Here is a 23,351-nt window from a genome sequence, read left to right on the forward strand (position 1 = left end):
CTTCATAGTTTATGGCTTCCATGAATCAGAAAATGACTCAAGATTGATGTTCTACAAATGTCACAAATCTATTGCATATTGTACATTTCAGAGCAATACTACACAGATCAGTGAAGTGTTTTAATGCGTTACTTAAATGAACTACTGAATATCATAAATAAAATGAATCTAAAAATAACTTCAGTTTTAGCAACACTAGCTGCTTTGTAATGATTATTGACACATAAATACAAAATTGACAAAGCTGAATTATTATTTTTTTGTTTTATTTTAAATAATTAAATACAAAAATGAAGCAGTGTTTAATATTTTTGAACACAAGGTTTGAAATCCTGTGGTTGTTTCCGAGCCAATCAGCTTTCAGAGGATGAATGCGGAAATGAGACCTTATGCCGACTGTCAAATTGTCACGATATCAACGGATGTCAAACGCAGTTGTTTTTCAAATTAAAAGCATTAGTGCAATGATTATTTCGCTTTAGAAAGTAAAATATAATTTTTTGTTCAAATACTTATAGATAATTTCTATGTTATTCAAAACATGTGATAAATCCCGTAACAATACGTTAGAGAGCTTACAAGATTATTTTCTAGTATTATTTTGAAGAATTTACACCGGAATTCCTACTGGAGCACAAGTACCTTAACGGTGTTTGCATCACAGCAGCATCTGTAAGCTAGTGTTATTTATAAAAAATAAAAAAGATTAGAAAGAGATTCAAGATCCAGCTTTCGGTACCATGCAGTCCGACACCCTGTTGCACATCGCCAACTTCAGCACGCTGCTTGTCTGCATGGTGCTGAAGTTCCCGCAGATCTTCGTGCTAATGAGAGCCAAATGTTCAACGGGGATCAGCCTCAACAGTCTGCTGCTGGAACTCATCGGGTAGGTGGACTCTGCAGGAGTTTCTGGTGCACTTTTATCATGGCCTGTGATTTCCTTGCGGGCTGAGGAAGATTAACTGTGACAGATAGGAGGAAGGGCGCAGCTTTTATGTGATGGCTTCCTGTTCCTAACCGTGCACATGTGCACAGAAAGGATATAACGTATTTTTGTGTCTAAATAGCTTAAAAACAGATGAAAGTTCATTATAAATTAAACGAAACACTGTTTTTTTTTTTTTACACTCAGAGTGTTTTACTTGAGTGATAATGTACGTAAACCGGCCAGACTTGTATTTGTTTGTGAATCAGTGCGCTGCTCTCTGTTGCATTTGATGCCATAATCAGCATCTGTGTGAAGCAGAATAACTGTGTCTCTGTTCCTTTTCCATCTGAGCTTCTTTTCTCCGTCCGATCTTGTTCGCTGGTCTTCTGCGAGGAAACAACAACGTTCCCTCCTTCAGCTTTGCTTTTATAGTGCTTGATGCTTTCACCATTCAGCCCCTTGTTAGGCTTCTCAGTTATTGCTCAATACTTAGTCAAGGTCATCGTGACTTTCTGGTTCTGTTTTTCGGCCTTGGAGATGGCGGTAATAGCCACCCAGCTGGCTGTAGACTCATCCTCCGTTCCTTGCACTGGCCTCCAAAGGATTCACTGTCAGCATGCAGCTGACTCTCATCACTCCCAGTCATCCTACAGTTCTCTCCCTAATCTGCTCAGTCTTAAGCTTTACACAGTATTACACTTTCCATTCTTCAGCTTTCTGCATTTACTTTAAAACACAGTTACAAAACCATCACTTCATTCTTTTTATTCATGCTTCACAAATGATTAACGTTATATCTCTTTCATATATAGCTGGTTGAGAATTTCAAACCTTAATGTTTTTTACTTTAATTATCAGTTCTTAACCATATTTCAATCATACATCTTTTAACTTGATAATCAAAGATTACTAATTTCATTTAATACATGTAAAAGAATGTAAAATCGTCATACATCATTTCTTTGGATACACTTGTTTATATTTCTGCAAAAAATAAGATAGTTAATATGTGGCTCCACACAGGCCCTCCAGTCTCTCAGTCCCAGAATATGAGAATATGCTTGTTTTCACTCTCTACTGCTTCAACTGTGTATTTTAATAATTATTGCATGTATTACACATAAGGATATAAGGATATTCATTGTAACTTTTATGGAGTTAACTGTGAGCAGTTACTAAATGTTGCATGGATTACATGGAAAGATCTCACCTTATTTTGACAAGACCAACATTAAATGCAAAACTAAATAAATAAAAATCTACAGAAACATCTGCAATCTCCACAGACTCCACTAATGTTTAATCCTTTATCCAGAAAATGGAAAGAGTATGGCACAACTGTACACCTATCAAGACATGACTGTCCACTCAAATGATTGGCTCGGGCAGGTAGAGCACTAATCTGACCTTTATGGAAGAGTGGCTAGATGTCAATGTTGAAAGAAATCCATAAGAAGGGGCACAGCAAACAGGAAAACTGCACATAAATGGTAAATGGACTGAACTTATAGAGCGCCTTTTCAGTCATACTGACCACTCAAAGCGCTTTACACTAGAGCCACATTCACCCAGACGCACTCACTAACACACACACAGCGCGTGTACTGGAATTCTAATTTCCCCTCAGGGATCAATAAAGTATCTTTGAATTGAATTGATACGCAGATTGGTTGGGAATTTGAGGTTAAATGCCTTGCCCCCGCCTTGCCTTGCACATCGTAGCAGGAGGAAGCCGGAATCGAACCCACAACCCTCGCCCGGATTGCAAGACGAAGATGTGGTCAGCGTGAGTTGTGGTCGTGATTTAACTCAGGATTCATAATTTCTCTTCCAGTCTGACCCCGTAGTTCTGTCACAAATTGCCCTCAGCTCCAGGAAATTATTACAACCCTAAATATTCATCATCTTTTTCTTACACCTGTACATGTAAACAGTTACACAACATTGTATGAAGATGGTATTCCAGTTTGGAAATGAAAAAAAAAAAAAATCAGCTCAATTGATTCAATTTCATAGACTGACATTTTACTTTGTTTAGGTTCATCGTTTTTGTAACATACCAGATGTACTACGACTACCCGCCCCCAACATACCTGGAATATCCCATCCTCATTGCTCAAGGTTAGTTAGCAAATAGTATGGCATTTAATTGGCTGAAAGGGGTGTTGAATGTTCTCATTCTTTTGTTATTTATTGTTATTGGGTGTATTTAATTTGTATTGAGACACTTTGGTCTTGAATATAATGACGTATACCAGTGTGAACATGGTCATAATTATTTGGGACTTTGAATTATTTATTGTAATCAGAATGGAATTTTAAAACAATTACTAATAATAATTTTGCAAAACATGAGACCAGGTTTGAGTTATGCGAATGTTGTACATTTGTTCTAATCAACGCAGGGTCCGACATATACATACAAGCTTAAATATATACACTCATTCACATAAAGCTTTCGATCAGTGGCGCTAAAGATAACTTAGACCAGGTAAAGGTCTAATATCGTCTGATTCAGGATCTTGATTGAATACAGGAGGCAGTTTCTCTTTGTCAGATGTGTCCGCTGTAGCCTTCAGATGAAAGGAAGGTGATCAGGATGTTCAGGTACAACCTAGGAACCATCATGGCTCAAATCTGTAATGAACTGAAAACCGCTGAAAGACCAGTGTGACTGTCTATAGTCATAATAGAGAGGGTGCAAGAAAGAAAGTTGAAACTACATCAACTGAAATATGCAGCTGTCCACATGGACAAGCCAGATGCCTTCAGTAGAAAGGTTTTATGGCCATACATTTAAAAAATGTAGCAATTTGACCACAATGACAGGAGGTATTTTTGGAAGAGTTGAAGAAGCTTTCTGACCTAAGAATACTTTACAAACTGTCAAGCATGGTGGTGGCAGCATCATACTGTGGATCTGTTTTGCTGTCAGTGGTACAAACAGATCATGGAATAATAAAGGAAGAATACTACTTCCAAATTCTTCAACTAGTTCAACTTTGACACAGTTGCTTGTTCCATGCATCAAAACTGGTTTTGGATTGGATGAAGCAGGCTAACATTAAGCTTCTGGACTGACCCTGAACTTAATTCTATTGAAAATTTATGGAATATGTTTAAAATTCAGCTCCGTTTCAGTAAACCTAAAACATTAAATAAAGTACTCTACCAGTTCTGCCAAGAAGAGTGGTCAAAAATCAACCAAAAATTAACATCGTTTCGAGGTACAAAACGTAGGTGGTTATGCTGCAGCTCGCTAAAGGACATTTTGCAAAAATGTTTGTGAGGTTGTGTGTTAGGGTTGCAGCTAACTTATTATTTTGCTAATCGATTAATCTGTCGACTATTTTTTCGATTAATTGATTAATAATCGGATAACAAAAAGGGCTTAATAGGAATTTTTTTACAGAATTAGAATCAGGTGAAATATAACTACGCCACTTGAGGAGTTCTGGATAGAGCATATTTACAGACAAAGAAGTTTTTCATTTCTTAAATGCAAAATGTACATATTTTGGCTTAATTACTGCTCTGAGTGGGCTGTTCTTTCAACAAATGGTGTGTTTTAGAGGCTGTATACTAAGTTAACGATTATTCGATTGTTTGACGATTATTACAATAATCAATTAATCATGATCAATTGTTTTAGCCCTAGTTTATCTATATGTTGGAGCCTGTATGTAAAATGCTGAACCTGTGTGGATTAGAGTAGGAAATTCAGACCAGGAAACTTTTCAGAGGTATAAAATTTAGAAAAGTCTGAATAGCTACTGAATCAGCTGTATGTCAGTGGCCCTTGAAATGAAGCTCTAACCCAGTGTGAAGTGGTGCACGTTTATAACCTGCTCTATTTGTCGTCAGATGTCTTTCTTCTGCTCCTGATTCTTCACTACAACGGCAGCCTGCGGCAGAGCCTCGTCTACGCCTTGCTGTATCCTTTCCCTCTCTGGCAGTAATGGCTGTGAAACCTCTCATTTGGCGCTGAAGGAAGTCAATGAATCCCCAGCAGCGTCTTGTGCATTGCCTTAACGTTGCTTGCTCAGGTTGGTCGGAGGCTGGAGGCTCCTCACTGTTGAGAGGTGGATCATAGATCTGGCCATGGTAATGCATCAATTTCAAATAAGTCACACATTGTCTCTTAGTAAAGAGATGGCATGTCATCAGTCAGGAGTAATGATGTGGAGGTTTGAGAAGAAACTCACCCTGAGCTCATTTCTCTCACACTGAAACACATCCACACCGGCTTGGTTAATGGGATGAACATGTCTCCAGGCATTTTGCATTTAAATAGGTGAAGCAGCAATTCTGGCGCTTAAAGTTTGAGATGTTAGACGGCACAGAAAGTAACTTTTTACTGTTTTATAAGCAAGCCTACTTGCAGTGTTCAATCGTTCAGGTTATAATTGTGTAATATATGACCTCCAATGTCCTCTCAGAGCCTGTGCACGTTTATTAGTGCAGCCAGTAAGTTTGCCCAGCTGCAGTGCATGTGGAGCTCCAAGGATGCCGGACAGGTTAGCGCCCTCTCCTGGGCAATGGCTACCTACACATGTATGGGTGAGTGTCTGAGGGAACTTCATTTCCAGTTGCTGTGGGGTGTAGAGGCTTTCCTTCCTCAAAATTAACTTTCAATCAGGGCTGCTCAATATATCACAAATGAAAAATAAAATAAAAAAGCTTAGTCCTTCTTATATGAATAAGTCCATTTCTGATTGGTTGATCACTCCCTTGTGATGACTCCGCCGCTGGAAGTGAATGCTGCGAATGAGCCAAGCTAAGTTTAGAAATTTAAGCCAAATTTTAGAGTCCATTAAGAGTACTCGCCCGACCGGGTCAGAGAAGAATGATCAACCTTTCAAGATCCAGCTGCCTTAAATGTGCGTCTGACCCAGTTATGCTTTCTTCTTATTGCTTTTGTGGTACTTCTGGTGACAAAAGCTGACAGTTGAAGACTTTTGTTTAGGCTTCAGAAAGAATCCCAGATTCTTGATTGATTTTAGACCTAATCAAAGTGGCTAACAGTATTTTGAACGATTATTCGCTCATCATAAAGCTTTCCCCTTAAGTTGTAGATTAGTTTGCATTGTTTGTCTTTTTTTTTGTTAGATTAGGTCAAACATATTACCTATCATTATTGAGTAGACAAACTTTGAACTGTTGAGTCTTCTTATAATCTTCAGTTAAAATGCCGGTTTGTAGTCCAGAGAAAAATCTCTCTGCTTATTTTTATGTATTCTGGAAACATAGGATTCATCTTTCTGATTGATTTTTTAAAATATTATAAGACTCCCTGGAGTATTAACATTAATATAATTTAATGTAGGTTAATATTGCTACAGGAGAATTTTAAGCCTTTAACGTCATGTCAATGAACACCTTATCTGCAACCCCAACCACTTCCTCAAGCTCTTAGCTCAGTATCGCTTTTGCTTAAAAAGATTCTTAAGTGAATAAAATAACCAGGAAGTAGAAAAGAATGAGCAATAATAAGTCATATGATACAGTGTAAAATTAAAAAGCATTAAAGTATAAAATACTAAATATTTTTAATGCACATTACAGGAAGCATTCTTTTTAGTTTAGTGCTCTTTGTCTCCAGAAATGTTTTTCTAACACCTTCCCTTAATCTTATTAAACAAACCAGCTTTATTTTTCCTACTACACGACCACATCTATAATATTCTCAGCCAGTTCCTGGCCAGCCCTTTCAACTGGTGGAATATGTAAAGGATAACTCAACCCTTGTTCTTTTGATGCAGAGAAATGCAAATCTGTTACAGATCCAAGACATTTTCCAAGTCAGGTGGCAGATTTGAAAGGTACATGCCCAGTGACAAAGTCAGGTTTCCACATTTTAAATTAAAGTCAATATCATTTCTAACTTAAATTTAATTAGCTTCAACAGCTCGTCTGTTTCAACTAATCCTTCCACTTAAATCACTTTCAGGTCATGAATATGGATAATCCCTCGTCCGTTTGCAATGCGTTCAGTAAATCAGCAATTCAACACTCCATTAATTAAATTCGAGAGAGTGCGTCGGATAATGTGCATGTCATTAACTCAGCTTCCTCTTTGTTCCAGCGCGGATTTACACCACCACAGTGACGACCGGAGACATGCAGGGTAAGTTGCCGTAAAATGACACATGGCAGAAACATTTAATTTTGTTCCCCAAATGTCTTCCATCGCAGTAGAAATGTGGAAGCGTGGGGCGCTCTGAGAGAGTGAAATCTCATTAAAAGGCAGTTCTGAATGCCTCAGTTTTTAATGAAGGCAAGAATGAAATATAAGGAAATGAGTTCATTAGTCCCTGAACTCTTGGACTTCTCAGCTTCTGTTTTTAGGATTTTGTTTTACATTTTTGGACATGTCTCAAATGTTTTTGCTGTTAGGTATGGATTTTTATTTTGTGTTTATTCCATTTTCTCTTTTTACAGTTGCTATCTAAAAATTTCCAAGTATACTGTATGTATAAAAAAATGAAGTCACATTAATATTTTAAAAGATGAACATACTCTTTATGTTATGTTAAGCTTAAAGTTGGTTAGACTTTCTCTGGGGGTTTGTTGGGAAGTCATGAACAGTTGATAGCTTTGCTGCAGTGGGAAACAGTATTATCTTTAGTTTTTATCCCTTTAACACTTCAGATTAAACCTGTACCATCTAGTAAACACAGAGAAATTTCCTGGTGGCCAGCATTGGACAATGTTTAGTATACAGGTCCTTCTCAAAATATTAGCATATTCTGATAAAGTTCATTATTTTCCATAATGTAATGATGAAAATTTAACATTCATATATTTTAGATTCATTGCACACTAACTGAAATATTTCAGGTCTTTTATTGTCTTAATACGGATGATTTTGGCATACAGCTCATGAAAACCCAAAATTCCTATCTCACAAAATTAGCATATTATTAAAAGGGTCTCTAAATGAGCTATGAACCTAATCATCTGAATCAACGAGTTAACTCTAAACACCTGCAAAAGATTCCTGAGGCCTTTAAAACTCCCAGCCTGGTTCATCACTCAAAACCCCAATCATGGGTAAGACCGACCTGACTGCTGTCCAGAAGGCCACTATTGACACCCTCAAGCAAGAGGGTAAGACACAGAAAGAAATTTCTGAACGAATAGGCTGTTCCCAGAGTGCTGTATCAAGGCACCTCAGTGGGAAGGAAAAAGTGTGGCAGAAAACGCTGCACAACAAGAAGAGGTGACCGGACCCTGAGGAAGATTGTGGAGAAGGGCCGATTCCAGACCTTGGGGGACCTGCGGAAGCAGTGGACTGAGTCTGGAGTAGAAACATCCAGAGCCACCGTGCACAGGCGTGTGCAGGAAATGGGCTACAGGTGCCGCATTCCCCAGACCTGGGCTACAGAGAAGCAGCACTGGACTGTTGCTCACAGTGCCAAAACCACTGGTAAATGGTTTACTGACCATGGTATCACTGTGCTCAATTGGCCTGCCAACTCTCCTGACCTGAACCCCATAGAGAATCTGTGGGATATTGTGAAGAGATCGTTGAGAGACTCAAGACCCAACACTGGATGAGCTAAAGGCCGCTATCGAAGCATTATGGAAAATAATGAACTTTATCACAATATGCTAATATTTTGAGAAGGACCTGTAATTGACCTGTGGAAAATCAAACTTCCAACATTTTTCCGGAAGGCATAATGAGCACTACCAGGTCGCATCAACAACACTTTGATGTGAATGCTATTATTAAGGAAAGATGTCGTTACTATTTCTTCTCGTTTCATAGTTCATTAGAAGAAATCGGAAACTGCAACAGTGTCGGCATGTCAAATTTTTACACTGGTCATCAAAATTGTCTTCAAAATTCTGAACAGTGCATCTCTACCTATTGGAAATTTTATTTAATATTTTTTTCTAACAGTCTCTATTTAATGGTATTTGCCGATTTATATTGTGCCTTTGTTTTTAGACATTAACATCCTGAAAATTGATCGAGATGTCTGGAAATTTTCAGTCTGTAAATACAGGTCCTTCTCAAAATATTAGCATATTGTGATAAAATTCATTATTTTCCATAATGTTGTGATGAAAATTTAACATTCATATATTTTAGATTCATTGCACACTAACTGAAATATTTCAGGTCTTTTATTGTCTTAATACGGATGATTTTGGCATACAGCTCATGAAAACCCAAAATTCCTATCTCACAAAATTAGCATATCATTAAAAGGGTCTCTAAATGAGCTATGAACCTAATCATCTGAATCAACGAGTTAACTCTAAACACCTGCAAAAGATTCCTGAGGCCTTTAAAACTCCCAGCCTGGTTCATCACTCAAAACCCCAATCATGGGTAAGACTGCCGACCTGACTGCTGTCCAGAAGGCCACTATTGACACCCTCAAGCAAGAGGGTAAGACACAGAAAGACATTTCTGAACGAATAGGCTGTTCCCAGAGAGCTGTATCAAGGCACCTCAGTGGGAAGGAAAAAGTGTGGCAGAAAACGCTGCACAACGAGAAGAGGTGACCGGACCCTGAGGAAGATTGTGGAGAAGGGCCGATTCCGGACCTTGGGGGACCTGCGGAAGCAGTGGACTGAGTCTGGAGTAGAAACATCCAGAGCCACCGTGCACAGGTGTGTGCAGGAAATGGGCTACAGGTGCCGCATTCCCCAGACCTGGGCTACAGAGAAGCAGCACTGGACTGTTGCTCAGTGGTCCAAAGTACTTTTTTCGGATGAAAGCAAATTCTGCATGTCATTCGGAAATCAAGGTGCCAGAGTCTGGAGGAAGACTGGGGAGAAGGAAATGCCAACATGCCAGAAGTCCAGTGTCAAGTACCCACAGTCAGTGATGGTCTGGGGTGCCGTGTCAGCTGCTGGTGTTAGTCCACTGTGTTTTATCAAGGGCAGGGTCAATGCAGCTAGCTATCAGGAGATTTTGGAGCACTTCATGCTTCCATCTGCTGAAAAGCTTTATGGAGATGAAGATTTCATTTTTCAGCACGACCTGGCACCTGCTCAAATGCCAAAACCACTGGTAAATGGTTTACTGACCATGGTATCACTGTGCTCAATTGGCCTGCCAACTCTCCTGACCTGAACCCCATAGAGAATCTGTGGGATATTGTGAAGAGAACGTTGAGAGACTCAAGACCCAACACTCTGGATGAGCTAAAGGCCGCTATCGAAGCATCCTGGGCCTCCATAAGACCTCAGCAGTGCCACAGGCTGATTGCCTCCATGCCACGCCGCATTGAAGCAGTCATTTCTGCAAAAGGATTCCCGACCAAGTATTGAGTGCATAACTGTACATGATTATTTGAAGGTTGACGTTTTTTGTATTAAAAACACTTTTCTTTTATTGGTCGGATGAAATATGCTAATTTTGTGAGATAGGAATTTTGGGTTTTCATGAGCTGTATGCCAAAATCATCCGTATTAAGACAATAAAAGACCTGAAATATTTCAGTTAGTGTGCAATGAATCTAAAATATATGAATGTTAAATTTTCATCATTACATTATGGAAAATAATGAACTTTATCACAATATGCTAATATTTTGAGAAGGACCTGTATATCAAACTTTGAAACTAAAACTGTATTAAAATCCAGCTTTGTTCAGCGTTGTTTCCCTATTCCAGAAAAAAAACTAAATCAAACTGAGTAAAATTTCAAAGTCAAATCCGCCACAGAGAAAAAAAGCATTATGCATTTGTGTGACTATAGAAAGATGTAAAATAAACCAAAGAAGGAAATACAGAGAAACAGATGAAAAGCAATAAGGTGCTCAACAATGCCAATAGTCTGCATCAAAACAAACTCTGTAAACCGTCAGCTAACATCTGCAGAATGTATATTTAGTTTGTCCAAGATGTTTGGAACAGCTTTCTTGCACAACTTCTTCTGAAACTGCAGGTTTCAGCAAAAGACTAAAGCATACTGCTCCTTATCAGACAGGCAGCACACATGTTGATTTCTAGAGCTTCCAATAACCAGTTTATAATTACATGTAATCCTGGTTTGTAATAATCTCCTTTTGTCACAGTTCTGGTGCGGTTTGTGGCAATGACTCTGCTCAACCTGTGGGTGCTGCTCACCGTGATCTATTACCAACAAAGAAGAAGCAGCAGCTCAAAGAAAGATGACTAACAGAGTCCTGGAGCAACCTGGATGGATCCTGCTTCAGAGCTTACTGTGTCACCTCAGGCACAAAGAATACTGAAAACAAACAATCTGAAGGGTATCAGTTACATTCCAGATGAAAAGTACACCCTCTTTCACTTCCAGGGTTTTACTGATGAGGACTTGATAAGAAATGTTCTGAACTTTACCAGGTTCTATTAAAGATGAAACCAAAAAGAAAAAGCTGCTTGGGAAAACTAACTACAGCCTTGATGCTTCCATAAGATTTAAGAGGGAAAGTAGCAGCCAGACGCTGCCAATTAAAGCAGGGGTCGCACTGATCAATACATGTACTCATGGTTTTTAATATTTTCTTTTGTCACAGTTCGCCCTACAGTGCCCAATATGAGGGGTTTCAGCAGCTTGCTGGTCTGAAGCATACAGGTGTGTTAACACAATGCCAAGCTGGAAAGGAAACAGCAATGGCTTTAGAGAAACAATGGTTACCAAACAATTTTATAAAGGAAAACTTCCAATTTTTATCCCATCATTCTACATAGAAATATTCTTTACAAACCTTAAAAATAACTGCTACTCTTGCCAGGAGTGAACGTCCTGGCAATTTCACCCAAAGTTCGGACTGTTCAGAGAAATTAAAAACCCAAAGGCTTTATGTAGGACTATAGGCCTCAGTTATTGTCATGTGTTGTCTTGTCTTTCACTCATTAAAGTATTTGACTCCCAAAGAAAATGGGTTTATAGGTACAGAAACGGGTCTACGAAGAGATGTTAGTACATCTGAGGTTACATTTGAATAATTTTACAACCTGGTAAAGCACAGATCATTCTTGTTTGTGTTAAGAATTGAAAAAGGGTGTACTTTCTTTCTGCAATGATTATATTTGATCAAACATTCCAACACTGATGCTTTTTCTTGTAGTTTTCAAGTGTTTCTTCTGAATCCACACATTTCTAATTTCATAAGTCTTATTTAGAAACATCTGATCTGATTAACGGTTTGAGAATATCCAAGAATAACTCAGGATAACAAATACTGTATTTTTAATACCTTTTATACTATATATGAAGTTTTTTTCCAATGTCAAAATAAACCAAAATATTCTATCTTTTCAGAATGTGATTTCTTTGAAATGCTTTAAAAAGTGCATTCTTAAGATTCAAAAAATGTCTGAAACCGAAAGAAACATCTATGTCTTTATTTTGATAAGTGGTTAATATTATCATTATAGAGCTGTTTGGTAGCAAACATGCAATCTGGATGTAAAGGCCCTTAAATACAAAGTGGACAAGGCTGTATAAATAATATGTGCACAGTATGGCATGTAAAATATATACTGTGGATATTTATATGTATAAAACATGCTTCTTGGTTAAAGAGGAGCTGTCGGTACACAAACACACACAGTTTACTCTCCAGTTGCTTGTATGAGCCACATACACACACAGACGTTTTATATTTTTAATACAAAAATATCAGGACAAAACCTTCAGTGGACTAGTGCTGCTCAGGACGAGGTTTGCATACGTTCAACCTGTGGCAGGGTGACGGCGTGTGAAAAGCATGCAAGTTCAATCGAAGCAGCTGATGGAAAAATAAAAGCTTTAGTCAAGTATATTTGGTAATACGAAGCCTGGGTGCCACCAGATTTACATTCAAACAGAACGAAAGGAGAACATGAACGGTGCATTCGGGTAAACATCATCCCTTGGATCTGACAGTGCAGGTTTGTACGATTCCACCTTTTAATGCCATCAGAGCAGGATGCTGCTCACTTTGTAACCACAACTGCAGACAAAACGAGTGTTTCAGTCACAGAAATCATAATAAGAGTCACCCAGAGAATGATTTACTCCGAAGAGGAAGTATTCAGACACTGCCCCCCATAGTCCGTGCCCTTCTGTGAAATAACAGCTTGTTGTACCTTAATTCGGGTCCTGTTACTCACCTGAAACCAGAGGTGTGGAAAGCGAAAAGTTACAATCATCGTGTTGAGAAAACAAACACATTTGGGGGAAAAATAAAATCCAACAGAATCATCTAGGTCTCGTATCCCCCTTTAAACCCTTCAAACTGTTCACAGTTTTTAAGCAGAATGTTTTATTTTTGGCCACTGGAACCTCCAAAGGTGATGTTCTGGGGTTTTCCTGCATGTTCCCTCCATCAGACTGTTTCCTGGTGAGATTCATTGAGGTAAGTGAATCCCTGTCCATATATCCAGCCTCTCCAAATGGCTCTCCTGCTTTAGGTGGGAGCTGAAGGAGCTACTCCAGAACCACAGCAGACTTTGTTCACAAGCCAACCAGCTCGCAAGGAAAGAGTACAGTCAAGCTCGGTAGCTGTGAAGTGGTTGAAAGGAGCTGAGCAACACGGAGAGTGTTTCCTCACAGGATGAAGCAGGAGACGGACTGAGGTGAATCGATGTGGAGTTCCTGATCTGCAGGTGGAGCTTCAAAGGAAACGAACCGCATCACCTTGGAGACGGATCAAGCAGGGTTAACTGTAGGAAGACAAACAAAGTTAAGCACTGCAAATAACTACGCTTTTTTTTTAAATTTAAAAGAATTGAGTGCACACATTTTAATTTATTGTGGATTTTCTCTAATCCATCAAAATTAGGGGTGCATGTTCCACTTCGACAACACAGTTCTTGGAGCTGTGAGTGACCTTTTTAATAACTCTGGCTAGATATTTGATTGCTTTTCTTGGAAGGATTCATTTAAACTAGAGTTAGAAGATGCCATTCCAGAAGTTTAATGTTCGCCTGCCTTATCAATACTAAATCCAGTTCTATTGTGTTTCTGGGATCGCTGTGATAAGGTTCCAACCATCTAGCTGTTGATTGTAGGAGAAGTTGAATAATTTAGTCATAGTCGTCCATCATTTAATCCAAACTGAGAAGTGCAGCCCCATACCATGATCCTGCCACCACCATGTTTTACAGTTGGTGATGCGCCCTTGGCTTTGAAAGCTTCACCCTGGCTCCTTCAAACATACTTGCATAGTGGCCAGATATCTACATCTCATCAGTCCTTAAAACGTTTCTCCAGAAGAATATTTAGATGAGTGTCCATATTTATATATACTATGTCCATGAGTATATATTTTCTACCTTCTGTTTGGAAAAAATCCACAATTAATTCACATATGTGCACCTAATTCTTATTTTTAAAAATCCTTGCAGTTATACCATTTAAAACCATTCCACACTGGGAAAAAACAGTTCAAAGGCTGAAATTCAGGCTGAACATGATGGAAGTGTTTATTTTAGGGAACAAACTCTTTACTTGGTATTCTGTTTCTACGTATATTAAAAGATGGACGGTTGTAAGCTATCCTGTCAAGTTATAAAAGACTCCTGCTTCTGTTTCAGACACCCAGTGACAAAGTGATCCCGACTATCAGGTAAACAGGTTCCCAGACTGAACATTGAACTTGTTATTCACCCCCTGCATGTGGGCAGACACCACCAGCGAGTGACAGCAGAACAGACACACAAACGAACGTACTCAGGAACTTTACATGGAGAACAAGATCCGAAGAGCCGTTAGTTGTACCAAATGCTGCTGGAGTCATCATGCTTTGTTTCCAACCCATTTGATCTCCGAGAGCTCAAGTCAGAGGATGCAGAGAGTGAAATATTTTTTGATGAATACCAAATGTTAGCTAATCAGATTTAGTAAGAAAAAAACTAATCCAAAAAAAACCCCAAAAGCATAAATGTAGGGTTTGGGAGACAAAATGTAAATATAAATACATTGTTTTATTTTACTGATCAGTGATCAGAAACCTTTAAAAGGTCATTTAAAACTTCCTGTTTTCACACAGATAAAATATATATGACACAGGCATTAGCTACTCCTAAAATGGGAAAAACAACAGAACATACTATTCAAGTAAGGAAGGTGAGTTTTATACTGAATAAATCAGGAAATGGCTATAAGAAACTGGGCCTGAGTCAAACAAGGCTGGATAATGACCCTGGTTCATCTTTTTACCACACACAGTGAGCAGGATGGTAAGGGACACAAACAACTACAAAAAAAACAAAGTTTGCTGCAAGAACTGCTGCATACAGTGGCATCTGGTGGTTGCCAAGTCTCCATGACAACCGTTGAGACGTTCTTCTTGCGAAGCAGTTAAGGGTTTTACCATTACAGATGTTAATCTGTGGAGATTTGCTTCTGACCTCTACTGGGATTTTAACTAGAACCATGTGCTTTGGTCACAGGAGACCTTTTGGAAACACTCCTGGGTCTGATGTGATGCAAAGGATGAATATATGGACAAGCCCCCTACACCGTTAAGCATGGTGGAGGATCTGTGATGCTGTGTGTCTGTTTCCCTCCTTAGGTTAGAAATTTTCTTCTCTAATGCATCACAAACTCTTTGAAATATCAGGAGACATTAAATAAAAATTGTGGTGGCCTCTGCCAGTAAACTGAAACTGGGTTCTTTGGGAGGATAATGACACAGAAATGGTTCACCAGACATAAAAACAACCCATTCTCATGGCAATCTTAGTCTCCAGACCTAAATCATATAACATGTGGGGGGGAACTAAATAAATGAGAACATATGACAGATTGGTGAAAGTCCATTTTCTCCTCATCACTTTATGCTCCAGCCTCTTAAAATGTTATAGAAGACTTGGGGTGACGTATAGTATGAATGTAAGCAAACTAAAGCTTAGTCAGTCAATCATTTTCCACCACTTATTCCATAGTGGATCGCGGGGGAGCTGGTGCCTATCTCCAGCCGTCTAAAGCTTAGATTTTTCTAAAATGTTTCAGAGTGGTTTTATGCTACTGTTATAACAAATGGCTTTAATTTAATAATGTTTACATATCTTCAATATGGGAGGCATTAAGCACAGATGGCACAGTACGAGTTCTTCTTAAAAGCCATCTTCACATTATTATTCATTACCTCCACATAAACAGAAAAGTATAGTTCTGATGTCTTTAAATGAAGCCACTGCACTGCAAACTTAACACACACACACACACACACAGCGTTACCATTATCAAAAATGTATCGAGAAACAATCCTCATCAATATCATCCATCGCCCAGAGCCAGTCATGAAGACTGAGCTCCTCCAGTCTGAAAGGGGGACATTCGTTGTCATGGTTACTTTTACTATGATGAAAACAAGTTAAGGGTGTTGTCAAGTAGCAGGCAATCTGAAAAGCAACATCAGATTGCAGAGAATCTTTAAATTTCTATTTTTTCAGTGGGTAACCGTGGAAACAATAAGTCCTTTTTAAATAAACACACCATGATTCCTCCTTGGACAGATCAGGGGATTGTCGACAGCTAAAAGAAATCTTGGTTTTCTTACCTGCTTTTGCTGGTGGGGAGCGGTCGACTCTGCCTCCTCATCGACTGGCTGGACTGAACTCTCATGGAGGTGCGTGGCGAGGAGCGACCAAAGTGCTCCACCGGTGGAGGCTTCTTAGGTATCTTCTTGACCAGCCGGTTCACCCACTTCTGCTGCTCTTCCTGGGAGGAGGCCAGCAGCAGCAGGTTCTTGGCTGTGGAGACGTCGTAGTTCACTGATGGTGGAAGAAGAGATTCACTTTCAGTAACCTCAACACAAACGGGAGCACGGACGACCTGTTTGGTAAAACTATGTAGAGAAGCTTAAAACCTTTGCACGGAGCAATGATCTCCTCCTTCTTGTCCATGTGGTCCTTGTGGCACTTGATGTGGCAGCGCCGGCACTCCAGAGCAGGTGGCGGCTTGAACATGTTCCACAGCGGCTTGGTGCACGCCTCACAGTTAGTGGGGAAGTGGTAGAGTGTGGGGATAAACTCGTGACCTTTGTGGCAGATGTAGCTGGACTTCTCTCCGATGGGAAGCGGCTCCACGGGAAACTCCGGCTCCTTTTTGCTCTCACCTTCATTAGCATAAAGGATCTAGAGGGTGGACAGATGCAGGTTAGCCATTGACATCCTTTAAAACATTCAGAAGTTGTAATGAAGACATGAATGCAGTAGGAACACACACCTGGAATATTCTCGGAATCTCCTTGGCTTCGGCACGGTACACATCCGTCTGAGTGACGGGCCTCACGTGGAAAAGTTTGCTGCAACATGGAAGTAAATATTTATTTCTCTTTGAAAGCAACCATCCCTCCTGGGTTTCCGGGTCAGGCTTTTTAAACTCACTCTATATCGAGCACCATGCAGGGAATGGACTGCTCCCTGTCATGTTCACTGTTGTAGAAGATAATCTTCTTGCTGCTCACAACAACGTACTACAAGGACAAGACGAATGCATCAGAGCTAATTCAGGCAGAAGTTCGATGAAAGTGCAAACATGGTTCATTCAGACCTTTTTCTCCCATCCAAACTTCTTAGTGTTGTTTCTAACGGGAAGAGAAAGCCAGCCCTCAAGCCTCGTTTCTGAGAGAAAGAACATGCATACATGTTAAATATTCAATCATTTTAACTCTGAACCACAAGTAGATGCTACTTTGCAACAACACCCATTTAACTTCACCTTTCAGTATTGGTGGTGTGGAAAGCTTTTGACATTTGCACCAAACTATTTTATTTTGGTAGACAAGTTTTAATAGATTAATAAGGCATTAATATCCCACAAATTCCAGTTTGTTAAACCCTAACCCAGACATCCCTCTCTACAGCAACACTCCTGGTGCCTATGCAGGATCCTAAGGTGTTCCCAGGCCAGAAGTCCCTCAAATGAGGCTTGGGTCTCTCCTCAAGGGTCACCTTCCCAGTGGGACATGCCAACTCTGAAGGGGGTTACAGGAGGCATCTCGATCAGAGGAACCCCTTCAGCCAACTGCCTTTGAGGAGGTGGAGCAGCTCCCCCTGGATGGCATAGCTCCTGACCCAAGGCAGAGAGCTCGACGACCCTACAGAGGAAGCGTATTCCAGCTGCTAGTATCCAGGATGTTGTTTTGTATCCCACAACCATCGGTGAGGGTCAGGACATAGATGGAGCAGTGATAGCCTCACAATTTTAGCTTGACTCTTCATAATAACTTAAAAAGAAACTTCATAGCCGAGTCCAACAAAAGTAGTCTCTTACATCTAATCTGCTTATTTAACAATTATGTAATAAAATAAACAAATGAAAAAACAACTGTTCCTTTTACTTTTATTAAACATAAATGCAGCTTTGTTCACGGTTTCTACCTGTGTAAGCATCATCAGTATCAAAGTCGGGCCCGCTGCTGACGCTGGCAGAGTCCATGGACTGAACGCTGAGCGACTGCAGCAGATTCCTCAGCTGCTCGATGTCACTGTCTTTGCTGTCCAGAGCCATCTGCAGCTCAATGCGCATCTGACTCTCTTCTGCTAGTTGCTGCACACAAGAAAACATGCAAAAAGCTAAAAAGGCTTGCTGCAACAGGAGCGGATGAGGAGGAGAACGGCACTTACTGCTTGCATCTCGTTGATCTCCTTCTGGTATTTTATCATGGTGCTGTTGAGCTTTTCTTTCTCTGACCTCAGCTCCAGCTGCAGCTTCCTGTTCTCCTTCTCCTTTCGCCGCATGTCTGTGTCGTTTCCACGGCGGCTGCCTCCGCCACGAACTTCCTTCCTGTTCATGATCTCTGCCAGCTTATTGACGGCCTGCAGGGGACAAGAGTTCAGGCCCTCGCAGAAGCAAAGACAACTGGTGGAACGGATGTGATGAGTGAACACCGACCTGAGTTTTCAGCGTGCGCTCTGACTGCAACTGCTTCTCAAATGACTGCTTCATCTGGCTGATCTGCTGCTCCCAATCCTTCGACTTATCCAATTCTGAAAGAACAAACAGAAATATGTAAACAGCGATGCATGGTATATTTGTTTTGATGAAACAAAGTTTTACGTTTATCTACCTTCAATTGCTTCCTTCAGTTTGTTGTTCAGTTCCTCCTTCTCGTTGGCCAGATTAGCAACATCACTGGTCAGAGTCCTGTTTGCCTCCTCCAGCTGCACACAGAAGAAAACACACTCAAAACCATTTTGTAGGTTTAAAACCAGGAGGCGGATGTTTCTGCAACCCACTGAGCCGATGGTGATGTCCTTCTCAGCCAGCTCCTGACGGTGCCGAGCCATCATCTCCTTCAACTCCAGCTCCTTCATTATTTTCTCCTTCTCCAGATCAGAGTACTGCTCCTCAGCGATAGAGCGGGCTAGCTGTTCCGAGTCAGCCTTTGTCAGAGTAATCTCCAGCTGGGCTGCCAAGGAGTCCCTGAAAGAGGTCAGAGGTCAGGAAGATTGAACTTAACTCTGAGAGAGCCACACATCTATAAAATTGAGGTTAAAGGTGGATGGAGGAGTTTTATTTTAGGTCTTCAAACAGCAGACCTCTCTTCTTGAAGCTCCTGTAGAGACTGCTGCACCTCCTTGTAGAGTTTATTTTTTTCTTCACATTCCTCCTTCAGTTCCCGAACCTGGGTCTTGTAAAGTGTCTGGAAAAGAGGCATGATGCCCAAAACATCACATATTGAAAACATGACTCATCACGCAAACTAAGCAATACCAGATCACAGCAGCAACAACACAGCGCTCCACGGTGTGGGCCTTGTTAGCATTAAAGTGTTTAAAATGGAATCAGAGGAAGCACATAGGTTTAAGTTATTGTATATTCTGTAATGCATCCAGACATGTCTGTGGTTCTTTCAGTCTGTAAGAGAGCGGGAGAGAGCTAAACATTGAAAGATAACAGGAAGGCTGAACAGAGAACAGGAAACTGGCTGATTTCTATCATATCAGCTTTTTACCCCAGTCTGTCATGGAACATGCTGGATTTGAAATGTTTGGTTAATCCCAGGGTTAAGGAAGGGTCTACATTCTCCAGGGCAGGGGTCAGCAACCTTTACATCCAAACATTTGTTCTGAGCCACAAAACCTTTTTTTATGTGAACCTACTATAATTTTTCTTTGTTTTACAGGTAAATAACCTGCTCATAGCAGGGCCAGAAACTATTCAGTCCTATTCTTATATCTTCTTAAATTATATTACTTTAGGAAAAGATGTTAAGCTAGCAGGAGGACAATTTCTGGAAATGTCTTATTTGTTTTTGGTATATTCGTTTCCAACATCTTTATGTCATAAATTTCATACTTCTCTGAATTCAAATTTCTAAAGTTCTCAGTCCCTTTAGCCTAGTTTTAAAGTATAAATACAGAAATTCATCATGGATTTATGGAAAATATTTGTACAATTTTTAGGCTTTAGGGAAGGAAGGAAGGAAGGAAGGAAGGGAGGGAGGAAGGAAGGGAGGGAGGGAGGGAGGGAGGGAGGGAGGAAGGAAGGAAGGAAGGGACGAAGGAAGGAAGGGAGGGAGGGAGGAAGGAAGGAAGGAAGGGAGGGAGGAAGGAAGGAAGGGAGGGAGGAAGGAAGGAAGGAAGGAAAGAAGGAAGGAAGGGAGGGAGGAAGGAAGGAAGGGAGGGAGGAAGGAAGGAAGGAAGGGAGGGAGGAAGGAAGGAAGGAAGGAAGGAAGGAAGGAAGGACGGAAGGAAGGAAGGAAGGAAGGGAGGGAGGAAGGAAGGAAGGGAGGGAGGAAGGAAGGAAGGGAGGGAGGGAGGGAGGGAGGGAAGGCCACTTTTAGACAATGAATGGGAAAAAATAAATTTACTTTCCAACTTTTTCCAGACCTGGAAAATACTTAATAATCAAATAGAGCATAGGTATCCTGTAATGCACCAGGACTCCTTTCATTGAATTTTGCTCAACAAGAAACCCTTCCCTGATTTACCACATGTTGTGTTTAACTTGTTTTAAAAACAGAGAAACTAATCAACTCCCACCCTAAACAACATGAAATTAATTTTTACTGCCTAATTTGCTTAAACACTCACGGAAAAATACTGCTCTGCCTCCAGCTGGTCCTGTAACTCCTTCATTTGTCCGTCTGTGTCCTGTCTTTCTCTGCAGGTGGAAAATCACATTAAATTACTGGCATGGTGAGATTGTAATGACTCAGAGCAAAAACGAGAAATAAAAGCAGGACTGACTTGCGCAGCTCCTGGTTCTGCTTCTCCAGGCTGCGTTTGATGTCCAGCAGGTGGTTTGTTTCCTGCTTGAGCTGTTTCTCTGAGGCTCTCAGAATGTTGAGCTGCTGGTTCTGGGCCTTAAGGTCATTTTGAGTCAAGTTACGCTTCTGGGTCTCCTGCTCAATCTTCAGTGTCAGGTTCTTCACCTGAATAAAATGGAGGAAACACAGACTGCTCTTAAAAAAGCGATACTTTTAATACTGTTACATTTTTCCCAATCCAGGTTCTAAATATGTTCTGATCCAAACACTCACCTCCTCTGTGAGTCGGTCCTTGTGTCTGCGCAGCTCATCTAGTTTCTGTAAAGCCTGTTTGTAGTCACAGTCCATCATACTGCCGTGTTTCTCCAGCTCCAGGATTCTGTTCTCCAGCCGCAGCTTAGCTGCTCGCTCCTCCGCCAGCTTCTGCTCCAGTTCTGCCAAGAAATATTCAGGAATATTTCTCAATTTTCCAGAAGTTAATCTATGGCTCTAACAATAATCCAATAATCCAGTCAATGGACTGTGTTGCACGACTGATTAAGGCAAATCAAATTTTTGTATCTTGGATTCATAAATCTGCCTTTTCCAAAACATCTAAGCTTGTTCTAATTTAGGCTTGAATAACTGCTTCCGGAGCCGAGTGACAGCATAAAGATGCCCTTACCCTTCATGGACTCAGACTTGGCGCCCTCGATAGTCACTTTAATCTTGCTCTTGTCGGCCAGCAGAGCTCTGGTGGCTTTATGCGAGGCCTCCTCCTGCTCCAGCTCCTGCTGCAGAACTTTCAGCTTGTAGGTCAGTTCTATCTCTTTGTTGCTCATCTCCTGCATGGAGAAAAACAGGGAGAAGGTGTTCTGATTTCAAAAATGACACCAAGCACAAAAACAAAACTACAGGACAATATTTGGGTTGACTTTTAGATCTAAAGCAGGAAGGCGCAGCAACTGCAGAAAAACTGATGTAGTATAGAAACAGCAACAGAATTACAAGTTTTGGAATATACAATAGTTAATAGATCTAACATTTCTGTTCTAAGCAGCTGGGGTATTTTTGTTTACCTTCTCCTGATCAGTGTATTTTTCCTGAAGCTGCCTCTTCTCAGTCTCAGCTTTGGACAGGGCCTGTCTCTGCTGGCGGGCCTCCTCCTCCAGCCCAGAAATACGTCCTGCAAAGGGAAAAATAAACTGTCGGAGAGCACTTTTCACATAAAAAAACAGACACCCAAAGAGAAAATCTTACACTGGGTTTAAACAAGATCTAAAAATGAAAGAAAAAGCAGCCAATGTCCAAAGAAAAACTTTAAAAGTCCTTCACAAAACCTGAAGCACCGTGTTATAATGAATACTACATTTTGGTGCATCGTTTAGCCAGAGGCATGATATCTCAAAGGACAAAAACTACTAAAGCAACTTCTACAACCAGCCATTAGGGATGGCTGTGCGTGTATTCCACCTACCCATCAGGTCACTGATGGTCTCTGAGCCCTGGCGGTGCTCCCTCCTCTCCGACTCCAGCGCTGCCTGCAAGCTGATGCACTCCTTCTCCAGACTCAGCTTGCTGCGCTCCAGCAGGCAGCATTTATCCTGCACCTCGCGCACGTTGGCCTCCAGCTGCTGGAGCTGCTTGCTGCTATCTGTCTGAGCTTTGCGGAGCCTGGTTGCTGCTTCAGACTCGGCCCGCAACAGCGTGTTGGCTTCTTCCAGCTGCAAAATAATCAGTTTTTAAGTGTACAGAGTCCAGAGATAAAGGACGTTAATGTAAGTTCTTACAAAATATTGCAACTTGGATCAATAAATGCATCAATTTCATTTGCCTGCACTCTAAGCTGTGCAATATGCTAATGCAGTTATGGCAGGTAATGTGTATACCAGCATCAAAAAAAACATTTATTTATTGCTGATTTCATTTATAACTATTCAGGGATGCACAGCAGCAGCAGCAGAAAGACGTTAGAAGTGATGGCAAGTTGTATGAGCAAGAGGAAAATAGTGGAGAGCTGCTGCACAGTAAGCTGTACAAATTCAGCAAAAGTCCATAACTCTTTAAATGTAAAAGAACCCAATACATTATTGCTATTTATAAAGACATGAATCCAGAAAGAGAAATGTGATTTTTGGAAAGCTTTGGGGGGAAATTGTCAAAGCTAAATGTTTGTATACTAGAGTTGCCATATCTGTCTAACTCTGCATGCAAAGACAGATCTGCTGCTCAAGCACCACCACCCGCTCTCTGAAATTTAGACAAACCTTTTCAGTCTGGAACCATATGAAAGACAGTGGTGATGC

At 40.6% G+C, this 23,351-nt stretch overlaps 2 protein-coding genes and 1 long non-coding RNA gene across 5 annotated transcripts in view; 2 read left to right on the forward strand and 1 right to left on the reverse strand.

Annotated features, from left to right (window-relative positions):
- The first annotated feature begins 636 nt into the window (after positions 1-636).
- slc66a3 (solute carrier family 66 member 3) lies at positions 637-12,175 on the forward strand. The gene is made up of 7 exons (XM_047344733.1): positions 637-886; positions 2,967-3,049; positions 4,793-4,862; positions 4,975-5,032; positions 5,368-5,488; positions 7,014-7,055; positions 10,969-12,175. The coding sequence occupies exons 1-7, from the start codon at positions 741-743 to the stop codon at positions 11,070-11,072; spliced, it is 624 nt and encodes a 207-aa protein (XP_047200689.1). The 5' UTR covers positions 637-740; the 3' UTR covers positions 11,073-12,175.
- A 71-nt stretch (positions 12,176-12,246) lies between these two features.
- Positions 12,247-23,351, reverse strand: part of rock2a (rho-associated, coiled-coil containing protein kinase 2a) — a 53,943-nt gene continuing 42,838 nt past the window's right edge. For 2 of the 3 annotated variants that reach the window (XM_047344730.1, XM_047344729.1), the window contains 19 exons: positions 22,523-22,769; positions 22,125-22,231; positions 21,731-21,890; positions 21,340-21,500; positions 21,047-21,231; positions 20,891-20,960; positions 19,394-19,497; positions 19,091-19,277; positions 18,922-19,015; positions 18,747-18,841; positions 18,479-18,670; positions 18,233-18,401; positions 17,403-17,473; positions 17,237-17,325; positions 17,076-17,154; positions 16,717-16,984; positions 16,408-16,621; positions 14,574-14,675; positions 12,247-13,564 (listed from right to left, as the gene is read on the reverse strand). In XM_047344730.1, coding sequence (XP_047200686.1) covers positions 14,612-14,675; positions 16,408-16,621; positions 16,717-16,984; positions 17,076-17,154; positions 17,237-17,325; positions 17,403-17,473; positions 18,233-18,401; positions 18,479-18,670; positions 18,747-18,841; positions 18,922-19,015; positions 19,091-19,277; positions 19,394-19,497; positions 20,891-20,960; positions 21,047-21,231; positions 21,340-21,500; positions 21,731-21,890; positions 22,125-22,231; positions 22,523-22,769 — 2,556 coding nt within the window. In that variant the 3' untranslated portion in view covers positions 12,247-13,564; positions 14,574-14,611. The remainder of the gene's footprint in view (positions 13,565-14,573; positions 14,676-16,407; positions 16,622-16,716; positions 16,985-17,075; positions 17,155-17,236; positions 17,326-17,402; positions 17,474-18,232; positions 18,402-18,478; positions 18,671-18,746; positions 18,842-18,921; positions 19,016-19,090; positions 19,278-19,393; positions 19,498-20,890; positions 20,961-21,046; positions 21,232-21,339; positions 21,501-21,730; positions 21,891-22,124; positions 22,232-22,522; positions 22,770-23,351) is intronic. The other variant, XM_047344732.1, reaches the window with a different exon arrangement.
- On the forward strand, positions 16,551-18,179 carry LOC124855146. The gene is made up of 2 exons (XR_007035018.1): positions 16,551-16,689; positions 17,716-18,179. It is a non-coding gene; the product is annotated as an uncharacterized LOC124855146 (long non-coding RNA).

Source organism: Girardinichthys multiradiatus, chromosome 19, assembly GCF_021462225.1.
Source record: "Girardinichthys multiradiatus isolate DD_20200921_A chromosome 19, DD_fGirMul_XY1, whole genome shotgun sequence".
Lineage (NCBI taxonomy): Eukaryota > Metazoa > Chordata > Actinopteri > Cyprinodontiformes > Goodeidae > Girardinichthys > Girardinichthys multiradiatus.